This window comes from Magallana gigas, chromosome 2 (genome assembly GCF_963853765.1).
Source record: "Magallana gigas chromosome 2, xbMagGiga1.1, whole genome shotgun sequence".
Lineage (NCBI taxonomy): Eukaryota > Metazoa > Mollusca > Bivalvia > Ostreida > Ostreidae > Magallana > Magallana gigas.
The window spans coordinates 58,430,661-58,442,700 of NC_088854.1; the positions used below are offsets into that span (position 1 = coordinate 58,430,661).

A 12,040-nucleotide genomic window follows, 5' to 3' on the forward strand; every position below is an offset into this window, starting at 1 on the left:
CATTTTCTTAACAATGTTACCCATGTGGACATTGCCTTCACTGGGAGTAATCACAAACAAAATTGATTATAAACATGGAGTTCATCATAACAATATTAATCAATTTTGGTTTATCTGAATTTAAGCTAAATTACATGTATTAATTTTTAAAAGATGGTACTTTCCGTTCTAAAAGCATATAGCTTTAGTTCACTAAACCTAGCATATAGCTTTAGTTCACTAAACCTAGCATATAGCTTTAGTTCACTAAACCTAGCATATAGCTTTAGTTCACTAAACCTAGCATATAGCTTTAGTTCACTAAACCTAGCATATAGCTTTAGTTCACTAAACCTTTTGAAAGATCCTTGTACATGGTGAATGGGACAAGAAAATTATAAAATAACATGCCAAAACATGAGTAAATATAGAACACTAGGATAAGTTACCAGAATCTGAAAATTAACAGCAACATTGGAATGTATGGAAAGACCTAGGGACCCCCCCCCCTTCATGTTCTATAATGGGCTAACCTCCAACATGTGAAAAAAATCATGACAAAGCCAGGTGATGTGTTTATATAAAGGAGCCCCTAGGCTTCGCTTTATTTGTCACGTGTAAAATGTACAATATAATCTTATACATTCTGTATAATAATAAATGGAGTACAGAGCTGTACACTATACACATATAATACATTCAGTTTACCTACAAAATACATGTACACAGCAAATCAGAGAAGCTACCAAGACAGTCTTATTGAGGTCCACAGCGAACACTGAAGCTTGCTGGGTGTCTGTAACAGTCAGATGTAGGACACCGCGATACTCGATCATTCCTTTGTAGAGTTGTAGAACTATAGATTACATTATTATGGCATGATAGCGCGTATTCTTGCAACACAGAAATGATGGAGTATGCTGCATTTTGTCAGCAAACTGAATGGTGATTTAGATTAATATGTCCAACCTGTACACCAACATGAAATACACAGAGGTTGTCCCTAGTCGTCCTCTCTTTCTTCTACTCCTCACATTGCACAGAAAGACCCCAACAAATCGCCCCGGGTGTTCGGAGGCCAAAGCAATTGATCCACTCAAATAGGACCGGTATGACCATAAATGCAAACATAATTTATAATCTAGAGATAGGTCTTATAGTAACATAGAAGCAATCTAAAGACAAAAATCTATGGTATTAATTACCAGTTTTTTTTTTTAAATATATATTTACCAAACTCCTGAACATTTTCCTTCACTCATGTTTAAGCTGCACTGCTTTTTTTCATCATTTTACAATGTGTACAACTACTGCAGTTTGTCAATATACTTCACAAATCTATCTGAATAAATTACTATATTACAAACTCCAAATCTCTGTTGATCTGACAATTCAGCAGTAGTTCAACCTGAAAAGTTTGTTGTAATTAGAAAAATTATAAGGTACACCTGTAAAGATGCTCCTTTCAAGCTGCAACATGATAACCTCAAGATATCTAATTGTACAATATTCTATGAAAACTTTCTTGTCTACTTCAAAAACCAATGAAAAATTTCTTTATTTTGGGGATATGTACATGACCATCGATGACTGATTATAAGACATGTAAGGAGAAGGAAACTAGTGGATAGTGGTCACACCCTTAAACATTCATCACTCACACAAAATGAAAATCAAAACATATGTATTTATATATTAACAATGCATCTGCATTCTTCTGTTTCAGTTTCTAGGGTGTTCTATGACAAGTTCATTCGATTCAAGTCCATTTGCACAACCCAATATATAGTAACTGTAATGAAGCAAACATAAAAATGTGGTTGGGAATTTCATAATGTTGTTTTCCTTGCTTACATAGAAATACATGTAATACAGACTCCTGAACAGAGAACCCGGTCGAAGTCAAGGTTTCAGACCCCGAGGTAAGCTCACATGCAGTACTACAACACATGACAACTATGAAAGACTATAACAACTGGATTCACATCTCAAAAATTTGCAAAGAAAAACACTTGGTGTTCTGTACAGAATCTGCAGAGTAGCGCGTGAACAGCATAGGTACCTTGTTATAGCATTCTGTCAAAATTTGTCCAAGCAAAATTGTTACATATGAAATGTATGTTATAATTTAGACTAGTTTCAATTATGAATTAAGAATAAAAATGATCCAATATATTACTTGAATAATTAATTTAAATTACGATCAATTTGTTGAAAGTAAATAGATCACATCAGTAACAAAAAAATCAAAACATGATGCACAAAGAAAATTATGCTTCTCAACTTTCAACAATTAAAGTCATTCAGGAAAATAAGAGATATATAAATAATTTTAAAAAGAGAATGATCTACTTGATTTTGTGTATATTCTAGTTTTAAGTGTCAAAACAAGATTTCTTCTTTAGAAACAACACAAAGCTTATTGAGTACTCAGTAACATCCACACCTCGCCTTTGTTCAGAATCCAAAGATTTCCTGTGCGGATGAAGCAGAATATTTGTATCTTATGTTTCTGCAGTTTATCCTTTAAAATTTTCTCACATTAAGAATTGTCTGTGATTGGAACTTTCCATCGCACAGTTTAACTGACCAATCCTCAAACTTGTTGTTACTTGCAACAACCTCCCTCTGATTGCTGTGTTTGTTGGCTGTTTAAATTGACTCCCCCTGGTCGTGAGGGTGCTGGTCCTCCTCCTTCATTCTTAGGCAACTTTTTAGCTACAAGTATGATTTATTTATCATTTAAAAATCTGTATAAACAAAAACCTTCGACATGTAGTTGAAAATGCAGACTGTGAACAAAACTGGGATTGACATTTGTAGAAACATGTAATATTCTATATTATGTATAAATTATATCTCATTCCATTGGGTTTTATTTCTTTTTTTCATTTATTGGGTGAATTGATGATTTGGCTTTAATTAGTGTGAAAGCTCCCTTCATGCTCTACAGTTTAACAGAATATCCTATAAATGTCACATCTCTTTACAAAAATAAAGTTTAAATTTAAAATAGAATTTGCTAGGCAAACAAATCTTAAAAAATAAAAAAAACATAATAAATGAATAATACCTATTGCCAAAAATATATCGTTGACATTCATGGCTGTTTTTGCTGATGTTTCCATGAATAATAAACTGTTTTCCTCTGCATAAGCTTGTGCTTCCTGTAAAACCAAGTATATTGTACTCACAATGTTTTTATAAATCCAATATATAGTTCAGAAAAGTAAATTCTGAACCAGAACCATGAAATTGGGTATAATTCTTTAAAACTGCTTGGTCCAACATTTTAATCAACAAAAGCGTTTTTTTCATTTGTTGCTTTCAATAATGGTTTTCTTTACAATGAGTATCCTAATTTTCAATGCAACATCGGAGCCATAAAATGCTGCAGATGTTCATTGATGACAATTACACTACATAGCACACATATTGATAAAAACTGCTCTGTCCAATTTTCTCTGGCTATTACAGTAACTGTACTGTAAAATCAATTTAAATTTTACAAAGAAAATAAAAATGTTTAAAAATTTGTGAATATCTTTTACTTTAACTTTTTCATGTTTTTTTAAAATAATGATATATCATGCTTGTATTTTGAGTTTTATATTGTATTTTTTATATTGTTTTGATATTGAGTACAATCTTTGTACTATGAGAAGCTTATGCCAATAAAAATCAAAGTACTGAAGTACTGACGGGAGTTGATTTTATCAATTATTATTTATCTTAAAATCAACGATATGTTATTTTGCTTGGCAAGTAGTTTATAATCTCTATTTGAATAATGCACATTTTTAAAAATATGGATTCTCAGACTTTTCCGACAAGAATTTCGAGAAAACTTCTGATGAATCATGTTGCGTTATATTAAAAAATAGAATTGATTTCATCAAACTATGTATCGGTATTCAAAATATTTCAAAAAGTGTATGAATCCAACCTATAATGAACTCTAGTCTCGTTCAACCAGATGCTAGGCTGTCTCCGTTAATCTCCAACAAGTAAGAGATACCAGGTCACCTCTAAATATATATAGACTGACTCTGCTTGTCGGAGATGTACGGAGACAGTCGATCGATGGTTGAATGAGACTATATTGAACTCTGGAGTAGGAATTCACACGAATGCAAAAAACTTCTAAATTGTTCGTACTATTTAAAATCTGACTATTTCTTAGGTATTTATAAATAAGTTTCCTTTAAAAAATGCTTCAGCGTACATTACATAGAATTTATTGATTATTTTCAAGAAGTAACTCTTGTCAGCGGTGATGATTTGTACTTAGGTCCAAACACTGTTTCAGTTTTGGTTTGCCAGAGTAACTGCATAGGACAGTTGATTGAAATCAACTCCCAAAAATCATTTGTTCACCTAATAATCATGGGTTCTTCATCACAATTTTCTATCAGAAACATTGAAACAAACTTAAATTGCTGATTGTGATTTTAAATCATCACTGCTTACCTCATATTCAACCATTCTTTTCTGTGCCAAATCTGATTTGTTCCCAGCCAGAGCAATCACAATGTTTGGACTAGCCTGCCTTTGGAGCTCTTTGACCCAGTTTTTCGCTCTACCAAATGTGTCCTAAAGTAGAAATAAAATAACAGTAAAACACACTTTTACTGAAGTACCAGGAATATACAATTTTGATTAGGTGAGTTGCAATAAATATCAAGACCGAGGGAACAAAACTGACATCGCTAAAAGTATGAATTCATTACAACTGTAACCATGTTTTATTGATTCCATGTACCCGTTATGATTTATTAAAGTTTTCAATACCTGATTTGTAATGTCGTATACCACTATGGCAGCCTGAGCCCCCCTGTAATACATAGGAGCTAGACTGTGGTATCGTTCCTGGCCAGCAGTATCCCAGATCTCAAATTTCACTGTTGTATCATCAAGACACACTGTCTGTGTTAAAAATGCAGCTGAAAGATAATGAGAATTCAGGTATTATGTATATAACTTAGTAGCTTTAAAATAAAACTGTTATCATTAAGCATAACAAACTATATTTACTTAAGATCATTTTCAGAAAGTGTTAAAGCTTCAAAATAAACTCAAAATATGAAAACCGACTCATCTGATAATTGACTCTATTTTTGGGGCTCATACTTTTGTATTAAAACATCACATTAAAACTTGTACTGAATAAATCATACAGAATAGAATTTACAGAATTTCAATTACCTCCAATTGTGCTTTCTTGGTATTCATGGAATTGTCCTTTTACAAAACGCAACACTAAACTTGACTTTCCAACAGCTGACTCTCCCAACAACACAAGTTTAAACTGACAAATTTTTCCCTGTGTGGCTCCATTGGGCCTCTGTGCTCCAGTTCGGCCTGCCATAGTTAGGCCAAAAAATCAACTGTTGAAAGTGTTTCAGTTTTGTTATAATCACCTGCAAAAAGAATTGCTACATACTAATAAATACTGATAAATCTTTACATAATCAAGGTATTTGGAAATACCTTTATTGTCAAAATCTATTTCAATGAAGAATATAAATTTAAAATTAACATTAAAAATATCCTGGTGATATCTTGATTTGATTTTTAGAATATCTCCATGTCTCTATAAAATGCATAGTCAATGACATTTTCTCAGAAACGAACTATATAAAAATGCAACGTGATGTTGAGTCACGAAATGTCAACTAAGTTACCCACAACGGAATATAGATCTAAGACATACGACTATGTTAAACAAATATGAAATACGAATAGCAAATTACAATTCCATTTAATCATTATTTTGTTTAACACGGAAGGCAGATAATATGTTGACAGCCATTCCATACACAATCGAACCATTTAGCAACACCTCATCACGGATTCGTCAATAAGACTCAATAAACAAACTAAAATTAAAACTACAAACATAATTATAACGTCAGTTACCTGTAGAATGATAATTCTTCTATAATGAAACGAAATATCGTCGAAAATTTAAGATTTAGACACGTAAATTGCTTTATTATTACGCAGAATACACCCTCTACGACCTACAAACACTCTACGTTTTGACGGAAGTTACTACGCAAACAAAGTAATCCCTTTATAAAAACATTTTACTTCGTAAAAGAGATATTTGCAGTATCAGTACTTTTTATATTTAAAAAGAAATATATCATTGATATCTTCCCAATTGATAAAAAATGTTTCTTAAACAAAAGTAAAATCTCCGATTTGTATGCGCATTGATACGATCAATAATCAGCACACCAATCGCAAAATGAGAACTATTACGTCAAAACGGAAATAAGAAAACGTTCTGCTACTGAATCGATTGAGTTTCCCTTCTACCATGTCTACTAAACATAGTTTATTTTTTTTATATAATTTGCATAAAAAATATAAAGTTATCAGAGATGGACATTTTTGTGATCCACAATGTCCTGTAACGTTAGGTTGAGGTTAGGTTAGGCCTATAAGGAACATCATTTGTGAAACATGCTATTTTTATTAATTTGAATGAAGCATGCATAAATTAGGTCAACGTAAGAGGTTCAAATTAATTTTTCTCACAATTTATTTAGACTGTAAATGTGAATGCGTGAGAGAAAAAAATATAAAATAGGTAAAGCAGCTACATGTATTTACACTGTTATAAACAAAACCTATGATGTTATATGTTTATATACTTTAATCAGAAAGTAATTTCTTATTTCATGATTTCATAAACCGGTGAATATCGGAGAGATAATTTTAATAATTTGTTGTTGAGTAAAACGTTTTTTTTTAATTATATAGTGTGTATATAACGTTAGCCTACTCGCACGTTATATTTTTTGATGAACATTAACATTATTAAACTTTTCTCTATTTTTACATATCAAAATATGTATGACAATATAAACATTCACTGCATGGATATTACTTAATTTTAAAAAGTACCCCGTAATGAAATACATTATATTTCTCCTTTTTTAACGTTGTTCATCGTTGCATAAACACCGTTCATGATTGGCTTTAATTTTAACTAAGATTACCCAATCCCTTACGAAACTTTCGCATTTGATAAAAATAAATGATTTTAATGTCTTTTAAGGCTTGTTAAAATAAATTATTTAATAAAAAAGGTTGAAACTGTTAATTTAAAAAAAATAGAATTATGATTTAATCTCTATTTATTTACGAAAATACGAACAATTCGGAAACAACCTTTGACCTTTGTTGCTAAGGCCTCATCAACAGAGTGGGTTATGGTGGATAAATATTTGACAGCTTAAAACGCTGTAGTCGGTACCGAAGAATTCTATCGTTATGGCGTCGCAAGTGAAACTGCCAGACATCCATATGCAAGGCATATATGCAGGAAAATATAAAGACTGGAGTCCTTCCCTAGCTCCTGTATGTATATTTTTTACACGATATAAACAATGCATGTTAAGTATACAACTTCCAACGCGGGCTGTCTATACAAACGCCCTTTTAATCATCATGGTTAGGTAAGGATGGTGTGTCACATATTAGGGACGAGTTGTAAACATACCCTTTTCTTAATTGCAGGCTGGTAAATTGACATCATGTGGTGACACAGCTATACAGTGCCTGAAACCAAAGGATGACAGGGTTAGTGTATATTTTTATTGATGACAGCCTGTTAAAACCAAAGTAAAAATATACTCACACACAATTAATCAGAAGGTTTTTACTCATATTCTAATTGATAATTTCCACAGCCTCCATCTCCAGCTGTTATCAAGAAGTTTAGAGCAACAGTCAGGCCGGATGCCGGACAGATGAGAGTCTTTTACGGTAGAGCTAATGACCCTCACCAACAGTGGGCGGAAAATATGACACATGGCATAAATACACAGCCATCAGATTCTTCAGGGGCCATCGTAAATCCTGCATACAAAACTCTGTTTCAACAGAGGTTAGTGGATAGGAAAGAGCGGATATATTCCAGCCACCTCAGGGCTCCTCTTGGAACATCACATGATCAGTCAACAGGCCTCCCTAGAGGACTTAACCGTGACACATTCACTTTTGGTGTTCCTACAGAACTTGGTAATTTTTTCTCAATTATTAACAATAACCATTTGTAAGTGACCTTTTCTCTTTTTGTTGTCATTTGTATTTAATTGGGGTTTTAAAAGCAAGACAGTGATATTTTGTGTTTGAATTATTACAAGATATTGGAGCTGGTGGTTTGATAAATCCAAACAAGACATATGCTGATGTTGAGATGGAGTCCGCTGTAGGTCATGAGCTTTACAGGAAATCCCACACAGACTTTGACGTTGGGGAGAGACATAATAGGAACTACACTGCACCACCCTATGATGGGAACTCCAAATTTGGCATTCCTACTCCTCATGATAACAACGGTCTAATGGTGAAAACCACAATGAAATGGCAACATGAAACACAGCAGGAGAAAGCCAGTAAAATTGTTTCCAAAAGGGTAGATGATTTTAGGGAGAGAAGTCAGCCACAGCTGGGACAGGTTCATGATCCGTGAGTATTTCCTTTAAAAAATTGTCTCAAAAGATAACTACAATAAAACACACTTATAACAAAGTGCCAGTGACAGAAGAATTATTTTTAAAACTCCTTTGTATTTTTTATAAAGGATTAAGGACACATTAAAAGTAGGACCAGATCATGCATTTGGGATTCTTGTGAAACCAGATGAGTATGGAGCTGGGGATCTGATGCACCAGCGAGCTCCAGGGGAGTACTTGAGGGGTAAGGACAGACAGAGAGGGGTCCTGGCTGCCATCAGACAACACCTCAAGAAAGCCAACTATCACAACTTTGATGATTTGGTTCAGGCGTTCCAGTTTTATGATAAAGTACGTTTTTAAAGCTATTTTTCTAATGAAGCCATATTTTGTTTCTTTTTTTGCTTTAGCTTAAGTCATTACTTGTCATCTGTTTCTAGGAAAATAAGGGTAGAATAGACATCCATGATTTACGAGAAGCTTGCCTACAATACCACCTCCCAGTGGAGCCAGAGCTGCTAGAACAACTGCTGTACTACTGCGACTCAAACAGAGATGGTTTCATTGACTACTTAGAATTTGCCAATTTCCTCAACTGGAAAGATAAAATGAAGTCTGGTTTACCAGAAAAGACAGGTATTAACTGTGAACTTATTACTGTAATTATATAAATTCAGTTTGCATTGTTCTTTAGAATTTCTAATTGCTATTTACAGAACTAGAAAAAATGGCAGAATCAAGGAAATCAAGTGCTAGATCTTCATCTAGAGCAGAAACTACTCTTGATTTGGCCAACCCATCAGACCTTCAACCCAAATCTCCTCAGAGTGCAGAGAGTACCCCTAGAATTCTCCAGAAGCAGATTGACAAGGCCATCGGTGACCACAGAACTCAGAGCAGTATGATAAACGCTGTAGTGGGTGGAGTCTCCACTCAAGGTAACCAACTCTAACTTATTATTTTACAATATTGCGGAGGCAGTACTGATTTCTGTGAGGAAAAATTATTTTCTTACAATTTATCTCTTTCTTAAAACTGCATCATAATTATGGTGTTCTTTCCAGGTTACAGAACTTATGGAGTGCCAACCATCAGGACAGATTTACGTGCACCGAGAATAAAGCGAGTTTGTGATACTAAGAATTATGGTGATGAATCTGATGCCTATGGCTTAGTCAATCCCTCCATCTTCAGTAGGAGAGGTGTACAGGAAAAAGACTTCCTACTGCCCAGAACAAAAGAAGAGGTGAGCTGCTGTCTTTCATGCTTAAGGCGTTTTCCCACAATGTTCTGCATTATCATAATGTTTATCAATTGGAGAATATAGGAAAAAATGACTTTCATTTGACCCCCAATGTCTTTTCCTGTTCTAGATTAGGGACATTTTCACCAGTATCGGAGTACAGATGACCGGGGAGAACTTTGAGGAACTGTACAACACCGCCGCTGCACAGCACCCTAAGGGCCACGTCAGTGTGGAGTCATTCCGGGGGGTGCTGGACGAGATTCAGGCCCAGAAAATTGCCACCAAGGAGCACCCTCTAGCTGTGTGACCAGCATCAGCTAAAAACTTTATACAAAAAAGAGAACAAAATAATGGGGAGGGGGTTATAAGGAATAATCTTTGAATCAAAATATTCGTAAGAATGACAGATTCATTAAAGAATTGAAACTATTAAGTATCTTCCCTATAAACATAAATATTATATGTACTTGTATTTCTGTATGAAGAAACAATGGGAACCTGGTAGAGAAATTTTAAAGGGGGGGGGGGGGCATTTTAGTATGTGCTTATAATGTACATTTGTATATTTTGACTTCATTTCATATCACTGTGAGAAGCTGTGTTATTGTGAGATTTTTGGATGTTTTAAGATTTACGTGTATTTAAAGGACTACTTGCTCCTTCTGATCCAGCATTATCTGTAGATAAAAACTATACAATAGCCTCCTGTGATAACTCTTCTAAACCTAGGCACCTTTTTTAATGCATTTTCTTACAACTTGTTGTTACCTTTGATGTTTATATCCAAATAAATTTTATATAAATATCAAATAGATTGTTTTGTAAAGATCTGAATTTTGTACATGGCCAGATGCATGACAATTATTAACAAATACCTGCCATAAAAAGACTTTTAGTACTATTAACAAGGTACTTTTAAAAAGTTGTTTAACAAACCGGTGCACAATGACTCATTTTTACTTGTGGGTGTCCTCAAAAGCAACATACATCATTAAAGGGACTTGGACATGATTTGAGCTCAAAATTTTCAAAATTTATTTTTTCAATTTTTATGGCTAGAATTGTTAATATATTATAGATGTTTTGAATGCTGTGACAAAATTTGAAAGTCAAATATCCCATTGGATGTAAGTTACAGAGGTTAGAATTCTTTGTTTTGTAAACAAAGCTCGAGTCCTGTTATTAATTATGTTTACATATTTGTTGTATTTGTATAAGTTTCAGTCTAATGTTGCTGTTTGTTGTGAGAAAATTATTTATGAACCCAATGAATCAGTCTATCTTGTTTCCACAATTTATTTTCATAAAGAAATGGCAATTTTACGAAAGACGAATAGGGCCACATAAAAATTTTTTTTTATCCCGTAATTACGAGAAAAGATCTCGTTATTACGACTTAATTATCTCGTTATAACGAGAAAAGATCTCGTTATTACGAGTTAATTTTCTCGTAATTACGAGAAAAGACCTCGTTATTACGACTTAATTATCTCGTTATAACGAGAAAAGATCTCGTAATTATGAGTTAATTATCTCGTAATTACGAGAAAAGATCTCGTTATTACGAGTTAATTTTCCCGTAATTACGAGTTAATTATCTCGTAATTACAAGAAAAGATCTCGTTATTACGAGAAAAGATCTTTTCAAAATGGCGTGTTACATTATTCTATTCTCTTTATGTCAAGTGGATGAAATACTGCAATGTCTTTTATTATACACATACTTATCATTACATCGCTTAGTAGCATAAACAGAAATTGATATAAAATCGGACCAATCAGTTTTAACGAAATTTCAGAAGAAGGAGCAAAGCAGGTTGATTGATGAATTGATTGAACTATATATTGATTAGAAGGATACATGTAATTTGTTTTCAGACTCAAAAATGTTGATATACAAAATCAATTATTTTCAATATACATATAGGTTGTGTATGAACACAATTCAGGTAAATCCTGTATATCAATGATTGAAACTACAAAGTCAACTGTAACAATAGAATTGTGTTTTTACGACAAGGGCTACTTGATATTTACTTCGGAGTGGGATTATAATATATAAGATGAAATGAGAATTACATGAAGTTCTTTCCACTTATTCATATAAGTTAAATGTCAAATCCGATCATTTTATTTAAAAATTAATGAATAATGTCCGGTGTAATTTAAACATTAATCAGAATTGAATTAACGTTTATGGAAAGAAAAGGAGTGAACCAGTCGAGGTGTTTTCAAAAATGCACCATTTATATAAATTTATTTTCGTAATAACGAGATCTTTTCTCGTAATAACGAGATCTTTTCTTGTAATAACGAGATCTTTTCTCGTAATAACGAGATCTTT

General features: G+C 33.2%; 2 protein-coding genes across 2 annotated transcripts; one reads left to right on the forward strand and one right to left on the reverse strand.

Annotated features, from left to right (window-relative positions):
• Positions 1-549: 549 nt before the first annotated feature.
• On the reverse strand, positions 550-6,054 carry LOC105327336 (ras-related protein Rab-5C). Its single transcript, XM_011427744.4, has 6 exons — positions 5,899-6,054; positions 5,185-5,399; positions 4,771-4,922; positions 4,450-4,572; positions 3,053-3,146; positions 550-2,697 (listed from the first exon to the last, which is right to left on the reverse strand). The coding sequence occupies exons 2-6, from the start codon at positions 5,345-5,347 to the stop codon at positions 2,588-2,590; spliced, it is 642 nt and encodes a 213-aa protein (XP_011426046.1). The 5' UTR covers positions 5,348-5,399; positions 5,899-6,054; the 3' UTR covers positions 550-2,587.
• A 1,103-nt stretch (positions 6,055-7,157) lies between these two features.
• Positions 7,158-10,036, forward strand: LOC105327335 (EF-hand domain-containing family member B). Its single transcript, XM_011427743.4, has 9 exons — positions 7,158-7,350; positions 7,510-7,572; positions 7,683-8,013; positions 8,139-8,463; positions 8,579-8,801; positions 8,891-9,086; positions 9,167-9,388; positions 9,515-9,696; positions 9,824-10,036. Exons 1-9 carry the CDS (start codon positions 7,264-7,266, stop codon positions 10,001-10,003), a joined length of 1,809 nt encoding a protein of 602 aa, XP_011426045.2. The 5' UTR covers positions 7,158-7,263; the 3' UTR covers positions 10,004-10,036.
• Positions 10,037-12,040: the final 2,004 nt, after the last annotated feature.

Coding starts and splice junctions, on each gene's coding strand:
- LOC105327336 (XM_011427744.4), bottom strand. CDS start 5,347: ATGGCAGGCCGAACTGGAGCACAGAGGCCCAATGGAGCCACACAGGGA. Junction 4,923..5,184: donor CCAAGAAAGCACAATTGGAG/GTAATTGAAATT, acceptor ATTATCTTTCAG/CTGCATTTTTAACACAGACA. Junction 4,573..4,770: donor TATACGACATTACAAATCAG/GTATTGAAAACT, acceptor TTTCTACTTTAG/GACACATTTGGTAGAGCGAA.
- LOC105327335 (XM_011427743.4), top strand. CDS start 7,264: ATGGCGTCGCAAGTGAAACTGCCAGACATCCATATGCAAGGCATATAT. Junction 7,573..7,682: donor TGAAACCAAAGGATGACAGG/GTTAGTGTATAT, acceptor TAATTTCCACAG/CCTCCATCTCCAGCTGTTAT. Junction 9,389..9,514: donor GGGTGGAGTCTCCACTCAAG/GTAACCAACTCT, acceptor TGTTCTTTCCAG/GTTACAGAACTTATGGAGTG.